This window comes from Heptranchias perlo, chromosome 19 (genome assembly GCF_035084215.1).
Source record: "Heptranchias perlo isolate sHepPer1 chromosome 19, sHepPer1.hap1, whole genome shotgun sequence".
Taxonomy (NCBI): Eukaryota; Metazoa; Chordata; class Chondrichthyes; order Hexanchiformes; family Hexanchidae; genus Heptranchias; species Heptranchias perlo.
This window is the reverse complement of record NC_090343.1, coordinates 20,116,306-20,139,744: the sequence shown is the minus strand read 5'-3', so window position 1 is coordinate 20,139,744 and position 23,439 is coordinate 20,116,306. Positions and strand designations below refer to the sequence as shown.

Sequence of the window (23,439 nt, the reverse complement as noted above, 5' to 3'; positions counted from 1 at the left end):
GCAAGCTAACTCAAAGTCTGGTTGTGGTTCAGATAAATTAAACTCTGTTTGGGGACACTAAACTCACAGAAAAGCTAGTAGTGGCACACAGCAGTCAAATTGGATGTAGGTACACAAAGCCAAAGTAAAGTCTAGCTGTAAACCAGTTATAATAAATAGGAACACAAATAGCCCCCATAGAAATCATTCTGGAATAAATATTTATTCTATAATGATTGAAAGTTGTCGGAAAACCCATCAAAACACACAAGCTTACATCTTTGCCTCGTATCTAATCAGCCAGACAGCTAAAGTATATCAAATGAAAAAGAAAATGCTGGAAATACACAACAGGCCTATCAGCTTCTGTAAAGAGGATAGGTGGGTTAATACTTAGTGTGTACATCCATTGTCAAAACTGGCAGTGTATACACCCTAAGTGTTACCTGTCTTTTTTCCATATAGATGCTATTTAGACCTCATTACAGCCATGGTCCAAACATGGACAAAAGAGCTGAATTCCAGAGGTGAGGTGAGAGTGACTACCCTTGACATCAAGGCAGCATTTGACCGAGTGAGCCACCAAGGAGCCCTAATAAAATTGAAGTCAATGGGAATCAGGGGGAAAACTCTCCAGTGGCAGGAGTCATACCTAGCACAAAGGAAGATGGTATTGGTTGTTGGAGGCCAATCAGCTCAGCCCCAGGACATTGCTGCAGGAGTTCCTCAAGGCAGCGTCCTAGGTCCAACCACTTTCAGCTGCTTCATCAATGACCTTCCCTCCATCATAAGGTCAGAAATGGGGATGTTCGCAGATGATTGCACAGTGTTCAGTTCCATTCGCAACCCCTCAGATAATGAAGCAGTCCGAGCCCACACGCAGCAAGACCTGGACAACATCCAGGCTTGGGCTGATAAGTGGCAAGTAATATTCGCGCCAGACAAGTGTCAGGCAATGACCATCTCCAACAAGAGAGAGTCTAACCACCTCCCCTTGATATTCAATGGCATTACCATCGCCGAATCCCCCACCATCAACATCCTGGGGGTCACCATTGACCAGAAACTTAACTGGACCAGCCATATAAATACTGTGGCTACAAGAGCAGGTCAGAGGCTGGGTATTCTGCAGTGAGTGACTCACCTCCTGACTCCCCAAAGCCTTTCCACCATCTACAAAGCACAGGTATAGGAAGGACAGGAATCTATTCATGGAAATGTTGCTTCTGCTTTATTCTCGTGAAAGCTCCAAGGACCAAAGAAATGAATTCTATGGGTTTAAATTCTTTTCTATGGGTTATCCTGCAAGAGCCATTTAATAAGAGTGATGTATTTAAAGAGATTGTACCTGTGTTGGAGTCTGTAGACCAGACCGTTCACAGAAGTGCCTTGAAACTGTACACAAGAACCAAAGCATTATTCTTACATTGAAGGCTTTCAGCCGCTCGGGATCCATTCCCTCAGAGTCATTAATCTTCTCATTGTCTTCATGGTCATCGTGATCGTCATCATCGTCGTCCCCACCCCTGCTGATCGACAGGTCCTCAGGGCAACTTCCTGAAAGCTCATTTCGGCCAGAGTCATAACTTCCTGAGCTGTAGGGTGGAGACTGGAACAAAAACATAAATCATCAGATTTTTACTTAAACATTTAAAGCATTTTGTTGGTCTTAATAGGTGTGCACTCTTAAGTGTATGATCTTCACCCACTCAGTTTTATAGATCCTGATTCTATTAGGTGTATACTAAGAGTTATTTTCATTTACTAGTATAGATTTGTAACCAACACACATAAGAAGCTTTTTGCCAGGTTAAGTCTCTATTTTGTAATTGCAAATATTTTAATTGTTAATAACTTGTTACTTACTCTGACAATAATGGTAGAGCCAATGCAAAGGTAAAATATGGAAGCTATAAAAATAAAATACACAGGTTCTCTTAGTGTTCAACTAGTGAAGACAATGAAATGCTCAACCAAATAAACCAGGAAAGTACTAGGTTTAATCCCCTGTCTGTGCTGAGTTTGTTATCATCAGGATTCTTTAGTGGCCCCTGCGATTGCCAAACAAAAGTTAAGTTTTTGAAATGTTTTTTTCTTAAACACCTTCCTAAGGAGCCAGGAGGAGTAGTGCTCCCATGACTCCACAGGCGTTGTGATGACACCCCCCCCCCTGTAGCCCACTCCAATTCCCCCTCCTGGGACATACCGAAGGCCGTGGCAGCCCGAAATTGGTTTCTCTCGTGGGACGAGCTGCCTGTAGAGGCATCACCAGCCTGGCAACTCTCCATTATTATGTAGATGAGGCCCAAGGAACAATTTCTATAAATCATAAGAACATAAGAATTTTTTTTATTCATTCATGGGATGTGGGTGTCGCTGGCAAGGCCAGCATTTATTTCCGAACCCTAATTGCCCTTGAGGATGTGGTGGTGTGCTGCCTTCTTGAACAGCTGCAGTCCATGTGGTGAAGCATAGAAACATAGAAAATAGGAACAGGAGTAGGCCATTTGGCCCTTCGAGCCTGCTCCGTCATTCAACATGATCATGGCTGATCCTCTATCTCAATACCAGATTCCCGCTCTCTCCTCATACCCCTTGATGCCTTTTGTGTCTAGAAATCTATCTAGCTCCTTCTTAAATATATTCAGTGACTTGGCCTCCACAGCCTTCTGTGGTAGAGAATTCCACAGGTTCACCACCTTCTGAGTGAAGAAATTTCTCCTCATCGCAGTCCTAAATGTCCTACCCCGTATCCTTAGTCTGTGACCCCTTGTTCTAGACCCCCCAGCCAGGGGAAACATTCTCCCTGCATCCAGTCTGTCTAGCCCTGTCAGAATTTTATACATTTCAATGAGATGCTCTCTCATTCTCTAAACTCGAGTGAATTCAGGCCGAGTCGACCCAATCTCTCCTCACACGACAGTCCTGCCATCCCAGGAATCAGTCTGGTGAGCCTTCGCTGCACTCCCTCTATGGTAAGAATATCCTTTCTTAGGTAAGGAGACCAAAACTGTACACAATACTCCAGGTGTGGTCTCACCAAGGCTCTGTATAACTGCAGTAAGACATCCTTGCTCCTGTACTCAAATCCTCTTGCAATGAAGACCAACATACCATTTGCCTTCCTAGCTGCTTGCTGTACCTGCATGTTTGCTTTCAGTGAGTGGTGTACAAGGACACCCAGGTCCCTTTGTACATCAACATTTCCCAATCTATCACCGTGTAAATAATACTCTGCCTTCCTGTTTTTCCTTCCGAAGTGGATAACTTCACATTTATCCACGTTATACTGCATCTGCCATGTATTTGCCCATTCACTCAACTTGTCTAAATCACCTTGAAGCCTCTTTGCATCCCCCTCACAACTCAGGATCCCACCTAGTTTTGTGTCGTCAGCAAACTTGGAAATATTACATTTGGTACCCTCATCCAAATCATTGAGATATATTGTGACTAGCTGGGGCCCAAGAACTGATCCCTGCGGTACCCCATTAGTCACTGCCTGCCACCCCGAAAAAGACCCATTTATTCCTACTCTCTGTTTCCTGTCTGTTAACCAATTTTTAATCCATGCCGGTATATTACCACCATTCCCATGTGCTTTAATTTTGCACACCAACCTCTTATGTGGGACTTTATCAAAGGCCTTCTGAAATCCAAATAAACAACATTCAATGGTTCTCCCTTATCTATTCCACCAGTTACATCCTCAAAAAACTCCAGTAGCTTTGTCAAACATGATATCCCTTTCATAAATTCATGTTGACTTTGTCTAATCCCGTTGATATTTTCCAAGTGTCCTATTATCACATCCTTTATAATAGACTCTAGAATTTTCCCTACTACTGATGTTAGGCTAACCGGTCTGTAGTTCCCTGTTTTCTCTCTCCCTCCTTTTTTAAATAGTGGGGTTACATTTGCCACCCTCCAATCTGCAGGAACTGTTCCACAATCTATAGTGCTGTTAGGTAGGGAGTTCCAGGATTTTGACCCAGCAACAATGAAGGAACAGCGATATATTTCCAAGTCAGGATGGTGTGTGGCTTGGAGGGGAATGTGCAGGTGGTGGTGTTCCCATATGCTTGCTGCCCTTGTCCTTCTAGGTTGTAGAGGTCATGGGTTTGGGAGGTGCTGTCGAAGAAGTCTTGACACGTTGCTGCAGTGCATCTTGTAGATGGTACACACTACAGCCATGGTCCGCTGGTGGTGAAGGGAGTGAATGTTTAAGGTGGTGGATGGGGTGCCAATCAAGCGGGCTGTTTTGTCCTGGATGGTGTCGAGCTTCTTGAGTGTTGTTGGAGCTGCACTTATCAAGGCAAGTTCAGAGTATGCCATCACACTTCTGACTTGTGCTTTGTAGATGGTGAAAAGGCTTTGGGGAGTCAGGTGGTGAGTCACTCACTGCAGAATAACCAGCCTCTGCCCTGCTCTTGTAGCCACATAGTATCATAATAGGTACAGCACAGGAGGAGGCCATTCAGCCCATCGTGTCTGTGCCGGCTCTTTGAAAGAGCTATCCAATTAGTCCCATTCCCCTGCTCTTTCCCCATAGCCCAGTAAATGACTCCCCTTCAAATATTTATCCAATTCCCTTTTGAAAGTTACGACTGAATCTGCTTCCACCACCCTTCCAGGCATTGCATTCCTGATCATCATAACTAGCTGTATTAAAAGAAAAACTTTTCCTCATGTCACCTCTGGTTCTTTTGCCAATTACCTTAAATCTGTGTCCTTTGGTTACCAACCCTTCTGCCACTGGAAACAGTTTCTCCCTATTTTCTCTATCAAAACCTCGTTCATGATCTTGAACACCTCTATCAAATCTCCCCTTAACATTCTCTGTTCTAAAGGTAACAACCCTAGCTTCTCCAGTCTCTCCACATGACTGAAGACCCCCATCCCTGGTACCATTCTAGTAAATCTCTTCTTCACCCTCTTTAATGCCTTGACATCCTTCCTAAAGTGTGGTGCCCAGAATTGAACACAATACTTCAGCTGAGGCCTAACCAGTGTTTTATAAAGGTTTGTCATAACTTCCTTACTTTTGTACTGTATGCTTCTATTAATAAAGCCTGGGATCCCATATGCTTTTTTAACAGCTCAACTTGTCCGGCCACTTTCAAAGATTTGTGTACATACACCCCCAGGTCTCTGTGTTCCAGCACCCACTTTAAAATTGTACCATTTAGTTTATATTGCCTCTCCTCATTCTTTCTACCAAAATGCAACATTTCTCTGCATTAAATTTCAACTGCCATGTGTCTGTCCATTTCACCTGTCTATGTCCTCCTGAAGTCTGTTACTACCCTCCACATTGTTTACTACATTTCCGAGTTTCATGTCATCTGCAAACTTTATACCTTCTAGTTAAGTTTCTGGTCAATTGTAACCCCCAGGATGTTGATGGTGGGGGATTTGGTGATGTTAATGCCATTGACTAGCAAGGGGAGGCGGTAGACTCTCTCTTGTTGGAGATGGTCATTGCCTGGTACTTGTCTGGCGTGAATTTTACTTGCCACTTAGCAGCCCAAGCCTGGATGTTGTCCAGGTCTTGCTGCATGCGGGCACGGACTGATTCATTATCTGAGGGGTTGCGAATGGAGCTGAACACTGTGCAATCATCAGAAAACATCCCCATTTCTGACCTAATGATGGAGGGAAGGTCATTAATGAAGCAGCTGAAGATTGGGCCTAGGACACTGCCCTGAGGAACTCCTGCAGCAATGTCCTGGGGCTGAGATGATTGGCCTCCAACAACTACTACTATCTTCCTTTGTGCTAGGTATGACAACAGCCACTGGACAGCTTTCCCCCTGATTCCCATTGACTTCAATTATACTAGGGCGCCTTATCGCCGCACTCGGTCAAATGCTGTCTTGATGTCAAGGGCAATCACTCTCATCTCATCTCTGGAATTCAGCTATTTTGTCCATGTTTGAACTAAGGCTGTAATGAGTTCTGGAGCCGAGTGGTCCTGGTGGATCCCAAACTGAGCATCGGTGAGCAGGTTATTGGTGAGTAAATGCGTTTGATAGCACTGTCCCTGACACCTTCCATCACTTTGCTGATGATTGAGGGTAGACTGATGGGGTGGTGATTGGCCAGATTGGATTTGTCCTGATTTTTGTGGACAGAAAATACCGTGGCAATTTTCCATTTTGTTGGGCAGATGCCAGTGTTGTATCTGTTCTGGAACAGCTTGGCTAGAGGCGTGGCTAATTCTGGAGCATAAGCAGGAGCAGGAGTAGGCCATACGGCTCCTCGAGCCTGCTCTACCATTCAATAACATCGTAGCTGATCTTCAACCTCAACTCCCACTTTCCCGCCCGATCCCCATATCCCTTGATTCCCCATGACTCCAAAAATCTATCTAACTCAGCTTTGAATATACTCAACGACTCAGCATCCAAGGCCCTTTGGGGTCGAGAAGTTCAAAGATTCACAACCCTCTGAGTAAAGAAATTCCTCCTCATCTCAATCTTAAATGGCCGACCCCTTATCCTGAGACTATGACCTCTAGTTCTAGACTCTCCAGCCAGGGGAAACAACCTGTCAGCATCTACCCCGTCAAGCTTCCTCAGAATCATGTATGTTTCAATGAGATCGCCTCTCATTCTTCTAAACTCCAGAGAATATGGGCCCATTTTACTTAATCTCTCATCATAAAATAACCCTCTCACCCAAGGAATCAATCCAGTGAACCTTTGTTGGACCGCCTCTACGGCAAGTATATCCTTCCTTAGATAAGGAGACCAAAACTGTACACAATACTCCAGGTGTTGTCTCACCAAAGCCCTGTACAATTGTAGTAAGACTTCCTTACTCCTGTACTCCAAACCCCTTACAATAAAGGCCAACATGCCATTTGCCTTCCTAATTGCTTGCTGTACCTGCATGCTTACTTTCTGTGTTTCTTGTACGAGGACACCCAGATCTCTCTGAATACCAACATTTAATAGTTTCTCACCATTTAAAAAATATTCTATTTTTCTATTCTTCCTATCAAAGTGAATAATCTTACATTTCTCCACATTATCCTCCATCTGCTACCTTCTTGCCCACTCACTTAACCTGTCTATATCCCTTTGCAGACTCTTTGGGGGTGATTTTAAATCACAAGACCGGGTGGGAGTTGAACATAGTTGTTTTTTGGGTTGCGACTGCAGCCCCAGCTTTATTTCCGGGTTTAACATCGGCGTGTAAAAATACAGGCTTCCCACTGGGAATGCAAAGTCCGAAAATTTTGTGGTTGCGACCCAAAAAAACAACTATTTTCAACTCCCACCCGCCCCCAACCCACCCATTCTTGGGGTTTAAAATCACCCCCTTTGTGTCCTCCTCACAGCTAACTTTCCCACCTACCTTTGTATCGTCTGCAAACTTGGATACATTACACTCGGTCCCTTTATCTAAGTCATTAATATAGATTGTAAATAGTTGAGGCCCATGCACTGATCCATGTGGCACCCCACTTGTTACAGCCTGCCAACCTGAAAATGACCCATTTATCCCTACTCTCTGTTTTCTGTCCGTTAACCAATCCTCTATCCATGTTAATATATTACCCCCAATCCCATGAGCACTGATCTTGTGTAACAACCTTATGTAGCACCTTATCGAATGCCTTTTGGAAATCCAAATATACTACATCCACTGGTTCCCCTTTATCTACCCTGCTAGTTACATCCTCAAAAAACTCTAATAAATTTGTTAAACACGATTTCCCTTTCATAAAACCATGTTGACTCTACCTCATCATATTATGATTTTCTAAGTGCCCTGTTACCATTTTCTTAATAATGGATTCCAGCATTTTCCCGACGACTGATGTCAGGCTAACTGGCCTGTAGTTCCCTGTTTTCTCTCTCCCTCCTTTCTTGAATAGTGGTGTTACATTTGCTACCTTCCAAACCGCTGGGACTGTTCTAGAATCTAGGGAATTTTGGAAGATCATAACCAATGCATCCACTATCTCTGCAGCCACCTCTTTTAGAACCCTAGGATGTAGGCCATCAGGTCCAGGGGATTTGTCGGTTTTTAGTCCCATTAGTTTCTCTAGTTCTTTTTCTCTACTGATGCGAATTGCTTTAAGTTCCTCATTCTCATTAGACCCTTGGTTCCCCACTATTTTTGGTATGCTTTTTGTGTCTCTACTATTTCCTTATTCCCCATTATAATTTCTCCTGACTCAGCCTCTAAGGGACCAACGTTTACTTTTGCTACTTTCTTCCTTTTTACATACTTGTAGAAGCTCTTACAATCTGTTTTTATATTTCTTGATAGTTTACTCTCATATTCTATTTTCTCCCTTTTTATCAATTTTTTGGTCAACCTTTTCTGGTTTCTAAAACTCTCCCAATCCTCAGGCTTACTACTCTTCTTTGCAACATTATGAGCCTCTTCTTTTAATCTAATACTATCCTTAACTTCTTTAGTTAGTCACGGATAGGTCACTTTTCCCATGGAGTTTTTATTTCTCAATGGAATGTATACTCGTTGAGAATTTGAATTCTTTAAATGTCTGCCACTGGTTATCTACCTTCCTACCTTTTAATCTAATTTCCCAATCTACCTTACCCAACTCGCCCCTCATGCCTATGTAATTGGCTTTATTTAAGTTTAAGTCTCTAGTTTCGGACTTAAGTATGTCACTCTCAAACTCAATGTGAAATTCTATCATATTATGATCACTCTTCCCCAGAGAATCCTTTTTTTTTTATTCGTTCATGGGATGTGGGTGTCGCTGGTAAGGCCAGCATTTATTGCTTATCCCTAATTGCCCTTGAGAAGGTGGTGGTGAGCCGCCTTCTTGAACCACTGCAGTCTGTGTGGTGAAGGTTCTCCCACAGTGTTGTTAGGTAGGGAGTTCCAGGATTTTGACCCAGTGACAATGAAGGAACGGCAATATATTTCCAAGTCGGGATGGTGTGTGACTTGGAGGGGAATGTGAAGGTGGTGGTGTTCCCATGTGCCTGCTGCCCTCATCCTTCTAGGTGGTAGAGGTCGCGGGTTTGGGAGGTGCTGTTGAAGAAGCCTTGGCGAGTTGCTGCAGTGCATCCTGTGGATGGTACACACTGCAGCCACGGTGTGCCGGTGTTGAAGGGAGTGAATGTTTAGAGTGGTGGATGGGGTGCCAATCAAGCGGGCTGCTTTGTCCTGGATGGTGTTGAGCTTCTTGAGTGTTGTTGGAGCTTCACTCATCCAGGCAAGTGGAGAATATTCCATCACACTCCTGACCTGTGCTTTGTAGATGGTGGAAATGCTTTGGGGAGTCAGGAGATGAGTGACTCGCTGCAGAATACCCAGCCTCTGACCTGCTCTTGTAGCCACAATATTTATATGGCTGCTCCAGTTAAGTTTCTGGTCAATGGTGACCCCCAGGATGTTGATGGTGGGGGATTCGGCAATGGTAATGCCGTTGAATGTCAAGTGGAGGTGGTTAGACTCTCTCTTGTTGGAGATGGTAATTGCCTGGCACTTGTCTGGTGCGAATGTTACTTGCCACTTATCAGCCCAAGCCATCTCTCTCTCTCTCGCTTCTTGCCACTCCATATTTGATTGATACAATAGTAAGTTCGCCTCTGAATTTCTTCCCCTGTTCCTTTCAAGCTCCAAAAATGCCATCCTTTTCCTTGTATCCATCAATGTTTCAAAATCAAGATTCATCGCATAGTCTCCTACTCTAACATGATGTCAGAACAGTGAAACTATCTGTCTCTCTCAGTCTTTCCTTTCTCCTACAAGCTACAAGTCTTTAAAGCCAAAGCTTTGCATCATCTAATCACAATTTCCTGATTTATCTTGTCTTCTCTTGAGCTCTTTTCAACCTTGGTGGTATCCTGAACTATGGACCTTCACCTAGTTTCTTATTAATAGCAATATTAAAATGTTGCTGCTGTGCAAGTAAAGTAGGTTCACTAACAAAAAAGATTGCTATTTTAATAGGAAATACACATCTAATATATAACTTCAAGTACTGTGCATGCTGATCACATGTTGTGAGCTTAGTAGTCAATCTCCTGCGATGTAATCTTTTTTCAATAGTTAAGCCAACAAGCTTAGAATGACAAATAATATATTTTCCAATGACAGTGCTGTGCATTATCTGTGATGCAGGGACATTCTGCATCTAGGTGTTGTAATTATAAACAGGATCATTTGTTGCACAAGATGAGGTAAAAGGTAAAGTTTTCTGACTTTGCACACCAGGTGGAGAGCCTCACCTGTTAGACGTGCATATCAGAAATTTGGGTACATGCCAGGCATGATTTTGCAACCATTAAGTGAAATGTTTGGAAAATCAAGCACCCAAATTTTTGATATATGCTCCCCATGGGCGAGGCTCTCCATCGGGAGTACATAACGGGAATTCGGGCATGGAGGTCAGCACTCCCAATTTGTGGCCCTACAATTTTCTGTTAACCTTATCGATTAATATTTCAATCTATTTTAAATTCAAAGACTGGGTTACTTTTTCAAGGATATACGGTAACTGAAGTGGTTTATTCATTTTCACATTCAATCCTTCTAAAGAATTTGAGTTTCAAGTCTGCTTACACTGGCTGACTAATCTATATTAGCAGGATCAGTCAAGCCCTGCATATGACCCCAAGTAATAGAAGAGAGGAAGGTCAGTTTCAGGGTCAATAAATACCAAGGGATCAAATGAGTTCAAACAGTGACAGTTTACAACTCAGCACTCTCATGTTTAAACACTAGCACCAAGATACTTATGACGAAGAACTCAATTATTATGATTCAATCTTGTGAAACTCCAAATGCTGGTTCTTTTTCAAATATGATACAGTCTTTGATGATGCAAAGTCTATAAATTTGCCACATAAGCTACTATTAAATGTTTCTGTCTTTCCATTCTTTACCCTTTATTGAAATAGCCTGCTGTTGACAATGAAGGAGCCATAATTTTAGGTGTGGTAGCTGGATTTGTTCCAAGGTGCAAGATCCCTTTTTATTGACATTTGAACAGAGACCATATGCAAACATAATTCAAAATGTTATGTACTAAATAGCCCCTTCAACATACCCTGTTCAGGATGACAGAATGTGCTTCAGGGCTCAGTTAATATCTTCTTATAAAATGGAGGCATATTAATGTAGATGCTTTGTTTGATTTATAAACCTGTATGTACATATTATAAGCTTACAACTGCAAGCACTAAAAATGAATGCTGATACATCTCTTACCAGATTATCCAAATAATCAGAAGTCTTGCTTCTAACACATGTCCATAGTGCCACACCTTTCAAAGTTGTCATATCTGAAAGTGTGACTTCTGAGGCTCACACCTCAAAAGTGTCACACATCAAGGAGCACACCTTCAAAGCATCATATAAACAAGGCAAAAAAAAAATCATGATTGGCACAACTATCTGTTTAGTTGCCGAATATCCAATCAACTAAATGTGAATTAAACAAAAGTAGCATGAAGTGCCACTAAGTAAAGTGTAATCAGTAGAATAATACCAATCAAATGACTGAAATTATTTCCTCACACTGTTTTCAGCTGCCATTTTCCTTCGTCGCTCGGGTGAGTGTGTACAGCTAACAATAATATTTACAACATATATTAAAGAAAACAATTTTGAAAAACAATTACTAAATGTATCCATAAAATTTCTCATTAAATGTTAGAAATGCTTGCAATAACGTTGCCCCATACAGGGCTACCCTTTTGTCTGGAGCTTGGAGTTTGAGCTATAAATTTATTTAGGTATTTCCAGCCCCTGTGGACAAATTCTGTGCGAGCAGAGATGCATCATGAAAGTTGTAGTTCTCACCCTGCACCAGCAGAACTGCAATGATCACAGTGCATCACCACACACATCACCACAAAGAAAATTTGCAAATAATTGAGAGGCATGACTGGCAGAAAAAAACATCAAAAATAAAAACCAGTAATAAGGATGGATGTTTGCACCAGGACCAGATGGGAAGTTATGAGGCACTTTGATGTTGACCGCAGACACTGCAGGCAGAGTCATCTAGTAAACCAAGCTTGGAGTGGCCACCTGTTCTGCTGCAGGTGATTGGAAAAGCTTCCCCGTGCCCCTTGTCCATGAATTGAAGCCTGCACCCTTATGTATGATGTTATTTGGAATTCCACCTTCCCCCGCATCAAGTCTTTTTGGAGGAAGAAGAATGGACGTCCTACGTACGCAAACATCGGGAAATAGGATGCAAGAACCCCATTCATATTTTAATATTTCAATGAAGTTCCTAACTGTTTCAAGGTGGACACTTCATGCCCCCATTTTCTGAGCTTCTGGAAATGTGGCTGCAGCACAAAGTGGGCGGAGATTTGGTGTTGCAGATCTGCACCCAGTTTTCCAATTGGGACAAGAAAATCTAGGCTGTTAACTATCTTCTTTCCAAGGACATTTCTGGATGGCCAGCCATTAGAGATATTTAATTTGTCTACTTTCCCAGTCTATAGATTGGCATGCATTAACATTTCTAAAAGGGGCTGGCTAGCCGCAAAGCAAACTTTGACCTAATTAGTCTCAGTGCAAATGATAACACTAACAAAGCTGACCCTCATTGAAAATATGGATACATTTTGTCAGTTTTGCATATTGATTACTTCGCTGACAGAGAAGCAACAGTATAGCCATCTGAAGCCAATTTTTAAATCACATTTACCCTGCCTCTCTAAATTCATAAAAACAAATGTAATACAGAAATTGCTCTAATAATTACACCACTTGTCCATAGAAAAAGATGGTCACTCACTGCTGCCTTCTGTGCGGCACTTGCGAGAACATGTCCAGCTTCTTGCTTAGGTGAACAGTCCTGGACAACATCTTTCTAATTAAAATGCTTTCTGGAACACGCAGAACTCTCCTGACAGATTTGTTCCCCCTACAACAATCACATCTTGCAATTTACACTTGTTACATTCCCATACATCATGTGGTATGAGATTTGGGTGTTGCCGGACTGGTGGCTGGCTGCCCATCAGACTGCCCCACATAGCCATGTTTCCCCGTGACACTAGCTGAGACCTTTGTAAAGATTCTGCTGCCAGCTATCTCTGTTTGTATGACCACTGTCTAGCTAGTGCAACTCCCACTACCGAGGAACTCGTTCTGCTTCCTGTTAATGTGTCAATTACGTGACTCTCACATCCACCCCTTGAGAACCAAGACATACATGGCATACATGAGTGAGATTTGGTGTTGATAGATTTTTATTAGGCAAGGATATTAAGGGTTACAGAACAAAGGCAGGTAGATGCAGTTAAGATATAGATCAGCCATGATCTAACTGAATAGCGGAACAGGCTTAAGGGGCTGAATGGCCTACTCCTGTTCCTATGTTCCTATTATCGTTGCGCATTGAGCACCCCTGACGATCCGATGTGTTCTCAGAACCTCACACAAATAGTTATTCTTTATGTGTGAGCCTAGACACTTTGGGCTCGATTTTAGGATCGTGTTTCCGGCGGGTTCCCAGCGGGGTGGCCCCGAAAATCCCGATCTCCGGTCACGTGACCGGATCGCGACGAAATCCCGGCCACTTCCGGGTACCGCGCTGACGTGCGGGGCTGCGCACGCTAGCCCCGCTGGTGGGAATCCCGCAGGCAATTAAAGCCAGCGGGGTTCCACTTGAGAGTACTTACCTTGCTCGTTGTGGTCAGTTAATGAGCTGAAGCAGCTGTCAAAAGAGGAAGTGTGGGATTTTCGGTTCAAGGCAGTGAGTTTCCCACACTGGGGGAAACAGTCTCCCTCCAACCAGGCGTGTTGCAGCCAGCAGCCTGTGGCAGGTGCCAAGGTGCGCTCCACGGGGGAGAGCCCTCACCCACGCAGGAGGCCACTGCGTCACATAGGGCAACCCATGCCCTCCACCACCCCCCGCCAAGCCAGAGGACAGACCGACACGAAACCGCAGCCCCAGTCCGAGGAACCACACACCTACCCTGCACAACCCCTCAGACCAACACCTGCCAGTTGGGTGGTGTGTGGAGACCCTCGGAGGACGAAGAGCATGACCAGCACCAGCAGCCTCGCAGTCCACGCCGTCCGCCGCAGAGACGTGGATCCCCCCAACACGGTGTTGTTGCACGCCCACCTGCACAGCAGGAGGGAGGGCTACCGCAGAGAGAGACGCGTCGCAGAGGGCACTACCCTCGCCACAGGGTCCACAGACCGAGGCGCAGCTCCCCGGACCTCTCCGAGCAGCAGTGCACAGGGAGGCGCAGATTCGCTCGACATGTAGTCGTGGAGATCTGCAGCCTCTTTCATGCCGAGCTGCTCCTGGCTGGCCCCAGCACCAACTGCTTACCTGTCGCTGGCAAAGTCACCACTGCCCTCCACACCTTCTCCTCCGCATCCTTCCAGGGTGCAGCCGGCTACACCGCCGATGTCTCTCAGTCGTCTGCGCGGACGAGCCCTGCAAATACACCTGCACCTACTCTGCAGTAACACGATGGGTGGCATCAGTGGTGGGTTCTCATAGTGATACCCAGGAGCGGGCATTATTGAACACAACGGACAGGATTTGCGGAGACATGGCAGTGGTGGTGTCAATATAATGTGTGCTGTTTGTTGCTCTGAAATTCAATATGGGTAACACCCATGACAAACCCTCAGACACCCTTGTGCACCCCCTTCATGCTGACGAGACGTTTGCCTTACGCTGCCTACTGCACATATGTGATGCATGCCCTGTGGCTGCAGCACAGGTGGTGGCAGGTTGAGTGAGGCTGGCCGTGAGGGAGATGCACGAGAGGGTGAGTATGGGATGGAGCAATGAGATTGTATGAGGAGTGGGTTGCGTGTTAGTGGCAGGGTGAGTACTGGCGAGGTGAGTAGGTGGAGGTAAGATGAGGATGGGGTGTGAGTGGGTATGAAGGGTGATGTGACAGAATAGTGTTGGCGGTGCCGAAGGAGATGTGGGGTGGGGGCAGTGTTGTGGCAGACGGAGTGTAGGGGAAAGACTTCGTGTTCTCACTGCGGCTGACCTACTGCGGTCATTGCAGCGCCTCCTGCACTGTATGCAGGTGGGCGATATGTTGGTGGCGCAGGTGACCCCCTCTGCCACCTCGAGCCAGGCCTTCTTGGTGGCAGAGGCAGACCGCTTCCTCCCGCCCGCCGGGTGGAAGATCTGTGTCCTCCCCCTCCTCCTCACCCCATCTGATGATACCTGGGGTGAGGCATCATTAAACTGGGAGCAGCCTTCCCCCTGGGCTGCTCCATGCTGCAATTTGTCCCATTGGTTGCAGCATCTGTCAGTGGAGGACTGCCCCTTTAACGAGAGAGCCTCCAGCTGACAGATCGTACTGCGCATGCGCAGCCCGACCGACGCGCAGGCCAGCGCCGTGGACCCCGGAGGAGCAGGTAATTGATTCCTATTAGTGGGTTGCCTGCTACGATCGCGTGGGCAACCCACTAATTTCGCCGAGCGTGTTGACCACGCTCCCGGAGGACCACCCGCTGGGAACCCGCAGGCCTGCTAAATTCGGGCCCTTTGTGTTGACAGGCTATCACAGCTGAGCCTGATCTTGTCTTTATCCACACACCCACATTTGCCAGCAGGGGTCACTGGATACCGACCGATCAGACGCATGAGTCCAGGCTGACCTTTTCCCTTCCCACTCCAGGTATGCTGAGGCCAACTGTAACACCCCAATGCAGTCGTGGCTGAGATCAGTTAACTCAGCACAGACCAGGAATGGAACCTACAGCTTTCAGGTCTGTTTGCCTTTAATGCTTCACTGTCTAGTTCCCTTGCCCATTAATTGGGGGAACTCAAACTAATATTTGAGTCCTGCTTAAAGGTATTCTTCCATTTCACAATCATTGAACAGGTTTGTGTGAAAATCTGACATACAAGCACAACAGCATTCACTTTCCAGAAAGATACTTTTTTTTATTTCCATAATTTACTATATAGTAGTTTATGTCACTAACTTCATCATAAATAAAAGTGAGATAGTTTAATTGACTTACGTTTTTATCACATAAGAGTGCTTTTGGGACTACCAGTTGCCTTTGCTGCAGATGATAATGGATTAAATTTATTACCTCAAGGGACTATTAGGGTGCATTTAAACTTCTGTAGTATGGATACAAAGTGGTTTTGTTTCACACCAACACTACTGTTTTGGTGTAAATGCAGCCTAAACCTAAAGTCAGAATCCAACCCTGTACAAGAAGTGAAATAAGACTTGCCCGGAGAGGGAGTCTCACTCTGATTCTCTCCAGAGTCTAGTTGGGTCGTAACCGTCTCCTTAAATTCCTGTCCTCTGCCTCCTTCATCCTCACCTCCTAAAACAAGTTCAAGGAACTCATGGACTTCTTTGCCACTGAGATTGAGACCATCTGTTCAGTTGTCTCTACTGCTTCCCCAATATCCTCTTGCCCATCAAGCCAAACCTCCCCCATGGAACCTTCCAGCACTACCTCTGAACCCACATCTTTTTCTAGTTTCTTTTATCTCCTCTCTTGCTCTCCAAGCTTATCTTGTCCACAAGACCAACCTCTTGCCCCCATTCTCACTAAACTGATGACCACCCAACTTCCCTTCCTGACCCCCATGCTAGCTAACTTTGTAAACGGTTCCCTCTCAGGGACTGTCCCCTTCCCTTTCAAAACCACTGTCAGCATCCCCTTTCTCAAAAAAGCCACCCTTGACTCCTCTGTCCTTGTAAACTACCACCCTATTTCCAACCGCCCTTTCTTCTCTAAAGTCGTAGAATGTGTTGTCGCCTCCCAAATCCACGTCTATCTTTCCTGCAACTCCATGATTGAATCTCTCCAGTCAGGTTTCCACCCCTACCAACAGCACTGAAACAGCCGTAATCAAAGTCACAAATGACATCCTGTGTGACTGTGACCGTAGTGCACTATCCCTCCTCGACCACTCTGCAGCCTTTGACACGATCAACCACACCTTCCTCCTTCAACACCTCTCCCCTGCAGTCCAGCTAAGTGGGACTGCCCTCGCTTGATTCCATTCTTACCTAAGCAATTGTAGACAGAGCATCTCCAGCAATGGTTTCTCTTCCCGCCATTGTGGGAATTTCCCATGGATCTATCCTAGTCTCCCTCCTGTTCATCATCTGCATACTGCGCCTGGCCAATATTATCCGCAGACATAGGGTCAGCTTCCACATATAGCTGACAACACCCAGCTCTGCCTCTACGTCAGCTCTCTTGACCCCTCCACTGCCTCTGTGTTGTCAGACTGCTTGCCCAACATCCAGCCTTGAATGAGCCACAATTTCCTGCAGTTGACTATTGGAATGACTGGCCCACCCAGTTATTTCACATACCCCCTACACCACCGTCTTAGGTTGAACCAGACTGTTCACCACCTCTCTGTGTTCTATTCGACCTTGAGCTGAGCTTCCAGCCTCATATCCTCTCCGTCCCAAAGACTGCCTATTTCCGCCTTCGTAACATTGCCTGCCTCCATCCCTGCCTCAGCCAATCTGCTGCTGAAACCCTCAGTCATGCCTTTATCACCTCCAGACATGACTATTCCAATGTTTTCCTGGCCAGCCTCCCATCTTCCACCCTCCATAAACTTCAGCTCATCCAAATTTCTTCATTGCCACGTCCCTCCTTATCTCTGTAACCTCCTCCAGCCTTACAACCGACTAGAACTTTGCGTTCCTCCGACTCTGGCCTCTTGTGCATCCCCCCCCTCCCTTTGCCCAGTGTTGATATCCCAGTACCAAAGTGGCAGATTCTCCTGTTTCTTCCAGCATCAGACCTACACCGTCCGTTTTGTACTGAGATTCGCTACATCTAGGTTCCAGTGTGGTTTTAATCACTGGAGGGGGTGGTGTGGTAAGCCTCCTTGGGGTCCTGAAAATTATGAAGGGTCCTGGCTCCCGACAGAAACTCCTGTCTGCAACCCTTAACGCCCTTTTTGCTCTATCCCTTTCCTGTGTTGTGTCTTCCTTTGTACAATTGATGATGATCCAGCCAATCTTTCTAAAACGCCTGCTATATCCACCCCAATCAATATATCTCTGGTATGAGTCGCTACCCCAGTCAATATTCACATAGGTGTGGTCCCAGTGGACCATAATTTTACCTTGACCGTCGTTCCCCGATGGTCGCTCAATAAATGGACCCACAAATTGACTAATGATTTTTCCCCCTGGGATTACCAACAATGTCACCTCTAGAATTTTGTTGCATGAAAACTGTACTCCCGCTCCCTCCGGTATACCCAAAGTCTTTCCCGCGCACGCTAACCCATCCACTCCCGTATAATACAAATTTAAATCCTCTCTTTTCCCTTTGTTGGTTCGCACTGTCTTATTCTGCAGAGCAAAGTTGTTCCTGGTCTTGGGATATCCCTCCGCCGTCGACACTGCTTCAGGCACGTTCATTCGTCGTGATGGCTCCGAGGCAGGTTCAACCGCAGTTCTGATGATGGTCAATCCGATAGCAACAAAATGCATTATCCCCTTCATTCTAGGCTGGACCCAAACTAGGATCTAAATACACACCCACTAGGTTTCTCTGACACTCCCTGAGCGGTCACAGAATATAAAGGCTAATACCCGAAAAGGAGAGCTGATGCTGGCCAGGCGCTACGTTCTCTCTCTCTCTCTCTCTTCCGACGTCGTCTCTACGTCCATGATGTAGGTTCTTCCACTTCCGTGATGGTTGGTCTCCGGAGTCTTCGCTGGCTCCACGCCCGAGATTCTTCATTCTTATTCCGAATCTTATCTCTTCAAGCTGTGCTGTCTCTCTCCCGTTGGTTTAGGCTTGCTCGCCTAGTCCGTGTCTTCTCCTCATTGGCTCTGTCCCAAGGACTTAGGTAGCATTACCTCATTACACCTTTTCTAAATAAGGACTTGTGTCTTATCACATCTCCTTTGTCTTTCACGAAACTTAGCTAATTCAAACCGGTTCCAGCCAGCTCAGGCCAGCAACTGAACTCAGGTTACTTCAGTTCAAAAGTTGCTTTTGCCTGTGTGTCAGCAGTTCGGAATAAACTCAGTAGTTTCTGCAGCCCCTGGCCAACACCAGCCATTGGCAGTTGTGCCATGGGACATTTTTCTATGTTAAAGGCACTATATAAATGCAAGTTGTTGTTAACTCCACAGTTACATTACACAAGTTTAGCATCTGTGTAATTTATAAATGTACCCTTAGATTGAATGCACCAGCAAATAGTATGGTATCTCATTGAAAAAACAACCTGATGATGTTTTTCTACCAATCACACGGTTACTGTGCATGAGCTGTAAACAAAGCCTTCTATTTAGCATTCAGTAATTTCACAACACAAGACCTGAGGAGCCCATGAAGTTCAAATAAGTGTGCAAAGATCTGACAGAGGGTCTACACCCAAACATTAACCTACTTTTACAGTTCTTTACCCAAACACACGGAACAGCCATGGGGACCAAATTCGCACCCCAATACGCCAACATTTTCATGCACAAGTTCGAGCACGACTTCTTCACTGCACAGGACCTCCAACCAACGCTATACACCAGATACATCGACGACATTTTCTTCCTATGGACCCACGGCGAAGAATCACTGAAGAGACTACACGATAACATCAACAAGTTCCATCCCACCATCAAACTCACCATGGACTACTCCTCAGAATCGGTTTCTTTCTTGGACACACAAATCTCCATCAAAGACGGGCACCTCAGCACCTCACTCTACCGCAAGCCCACGGACAACCTCACGATGCTCCACTTTTCCAGCTTCCACCCCAACCACGTCAAAGAGGCCATCCCCTATGGACAGGCCCTACGAATACACAGGATCTGCTCAGACGAGGAGGAACGCGATGGACACCTACAGACGCTGAAAGACATCCTCGTAAGAACGGGATTTGATGCTCGACTTGTCGATCGACAGTTCCGACGGGCCACAGCGAAGAATCGCATAGACCTCCTCAGAAGACAAACACGGGACGCAACCAACAGAGTACCCTTCGTCGTCCAGTACTTCCCTGGAGCGGAGAAACTACACCATGTTCTCCGCAGCCTTCAACATGTCATCGATGATGACGAACACCTCGCTAAGGCCATCCCCACGCCTCCACTGCTCGCCTTTAAACAGCCACCCAACCTCAAACAGACCATCGTTCGCAGCAAGGTACCCAGTTTTCAGGAGAACAGCGTCCAGGACACCACACAACCCTGCCACGGCAACCTCTGCAAGACATGCCAGATCATCGACACGGATACCACCATCACACGAGAGGACACCACCCACCAGTTACATGGTTCATACTCCTGTGACTCGGCCAATGTTGTCTACCTCATACGTTGCAGGAAAGGATGCCCCGGAGCATGGTACATTGGCGAGACCATGCAGACACTGCGACAACGGATGAACGGACACCGCGCAACAATCGCCAGACAGGAGGGTTCCCTCCCAGTCGGGGAACACTTTAGCAGTCAAGGACATTCAGCCACCGATCTTCGGGTAAGCGTTCTCCAAGGCGGCCTTCGAGACACACGACAACGCAAAATCGTCGAGCAGAAGTTGATAGCCAAGTTCCGCACCCATGAGGACGGCCTCAACCAGGATCTTGGGTTCATGTCACGCTACACGTAACCCCACCAGCAAAAAGGGGGAAAAAAATTATATGTTTTTTAATATTCTCTCTCTCTCTCTCTCTGCCATTTTGGGTTTCTTTCTGCCTGCCTGTGTAATTGACACAATGTATATCCAGTGTACTGGGACGTGCTGTTCTCCGTGACTGGCCTGTTTGAATAACAACGACACCTTTTGATTGGTGTGATGCTGTCCCAGCATAGTATAAGATATGCGATTTGAGAACCTTTTCACTCATTCATCTGACGAAGGGGATAATCTCCGAAAGCTTGTGATTTTAAAATAAATTTGTTGGACTATAACCTGGTGTTGTAAGATTCCTTACTTTTATAGAATCATTGAATTTTCTCTTTATACATTTTGATGGGCCTGCTGTGTTTATCTAAATGTTTTAATGAAAAACACTCCCTGTATATTTGAGTCAATTATCTTTAAAACTTCAAATTATAAATTATTTTAAAAGAAACAATATGTAGAATAGGGTGAGTTATGAGATACATAACCTCAAGGTTCAGATGACATTTATAAGCTGCTCAAGGTTTGTTTTTGTGGTTTACGACACTTTTCTGAATGCCATAATTGCATAACTAACTTGTAACTCACTCCTACCCATCTAATATCAAACAGGTTTTGAAAACTTTTGTGTGCTAAAAATCACTTTTATTCCAGCTGGCATTGAATTGTTAGTGTACAATAACACAGCTCACACAGTACGTGGCCACATTTTAAAGATAAAGTGGTGGTACAGGTACAGGGATGGATGGAAGTGTAGAAAGCAGAGATAGGAGTAAATGGATGTTTTTTGGATATAGCTAGTGATGTCCACCAGGGATCTGAATCATTTGATCTTCAAAGGGAAAGATTCCATATAATCCCAGGATGATCTCATGATTCCAAATTTCCTATTAGCTTTGCCAATAATACATGTCGATAAAATTTGTTCCAACATAATTTTCCACCATACTTTTCATTTTCAAGGACTTATTGAACTTTCTGAACAAAACTGTAAGGATTTTGAACTGTCTCTTGTCTTCAAACAGTTCATATATTGTGTAAATTTGATTATTGTGCTGTTTCTGTCTCTTGCTTCTTTATCTTATTTCATCTGTAAATAAATTGACCAAATAGTTTTAGCCTTTACACACTGGTCTAATGTTGTGTGCTGGGCATCCCACATATTCTCCCACTCAGTAAAGGAAGATGCAACATAGGAACTGGAGTAGGCCATTCAGCCCCTCGAGCCTATTCCGCCATTCAATTAGATCATGGCTGATCTGTAACTCAACTCCAAGTTTTGTTTTATAAGGGTTTTGATCTGCTTACGGAAACTGCTGATCAGACTTGAATTCGAGCAATAGTTGGGAAACAGCTCAAAGTGAAACAACAGGTTGTCTTTGTTGTTCATATTGCTGACGCGCAACAGAATATTACAAGATCACAAGATAATTATGGAGGAGGAAGGTCATTCATCCATCCAAAGAGATCCTAATATCCCACCTTTGTAGCATCCATTCTTAAATAATTCCAGGGTTTTTGCCTCCATTACTCTATATCTGGAATTTTATTCCACATATTAATCACTTTTTGTGTGAAAACAATTTTTTTGAAATCAGTCCTAAAATTACCTTTTACTAGTTTGAACATGTGTCCCCTAGTTCTACTCCTACAGTTTAATTTAAAGCAATATACCCTTACCAATCTTATATAACTCTACAAGATCACCTCTTAGACACTTCCTTTCCAGGCTGAAAAGTTCAAGTTTCTCCAGTCTTACGTCATAACTCAGATCACTGACACTAGAGTTCAGCCTCGTGGCTCTTCTCTGCATTTCCTTCAGGGTTTGAATGTCTTTTTAATTTTTTGGTGACTAGAATTGGATGCAGCATTCAAGGTGTTTCCCTGTTTTATTTTATTTCTCCTGTTGCCCTCTTTCAATTTTGCTTTCTTATCTCCAGAGGTCCCTTTTGATTTTACTTCTGAGTGGTGCCCCTTTTAATTATTATTTTTCTTTGGATTTCTGTTTTATATTTTTAACTGTCCCCTTTGCTCTTGAATTAACTTAGCTGCCCTCTATTTAATAAATTTGTTTCTGCCTATGCTACCTTTTTTTTTTAGATTTCTTTCCTTTTTAAGTTGTTTCACTCCCTTTGTTTCACCTGCTCTCTTCGAAGCTCCTTGCTGTTCTTTGCCATGCTGTTCCCAAGGTTTTGGAGCTGTGGGGTTTTCTACTGATGCTGATAGTTCCCGATGGTGATAGTTCCTCCTTAATCCTTGATATAAAGTTTAATAGTCTTTGGCATCTCTCCGCCTCAATGTATTAGGATTAGTAATTTCAGATCATGAGAGCTCTCCGAGGTCGCAATCACTCTGGTGACCGAAAGTTGAGTTTAATTTATTCTGATAAGGCATTACTTAATGCATTTGCATAAATTTATTTCTGTTCTATTTTAATGTGGTCATTAACCCATTTATTTTAAATATTATAATGAATTAAAAAGCATATAAAGGAATTTTGTGCTAACTCTTTAAGCAGTGCACTACCGAAGGAAATTTAACCCTTTAGACACTAAACAATTGATTACACGAGGGAGTTCATTTGACATTACATAGGGGGTGACTGGGAAAAAATGTTAATTTGGTTAGAGTTTGTTATTTCACTATTCTGTTATTTGCATATTACCCACATATACTAGTGAATCTCCTGTGTCCTTGTTCATGGTTAATGAGAGGAAATGGTATATCTTTTAGCTGTGCTTGTTGAACAGGCTGAAAAAGGATACAGTGCCACACCTAAAGCAAGCAAGTAAGAATAACATCGGTTATTTTTTACCCATTGATTTCAGGTTGACAGCAATACAAACCCAAAATTTTTAATATATTATTAGCCGATTT

The 23,439-nt window shown here is 44.5% G+C and overlaps 1 protein-coding gene across 3 annotated transcripts in view; it reads right to left on the bottom strand.

The window, feature by feature from the left end:
* Nucleotides 1–23,439, bottom strand: part of nol4lb (nucleolar protein 4-like b) — a 253,339-nt gene that overhangs the window by 53,813 nt on the left and 176,087 nt on the right. For all 3 annotated transcript variants that reach the window (XM_068000428.1, XM_068000430.1, XM_068000429.1), the window contains one exon: nucleotides 1,406–1,588. In XM_068000428.1, coding sequence (XP_067856529.1) covers nucleotides 1,406–1,588 — 183 coding nt within the window. The remainder of the gene's footprint in view (nucleotides 1–1,405; nucleotides 1,589–23,439) is intronic.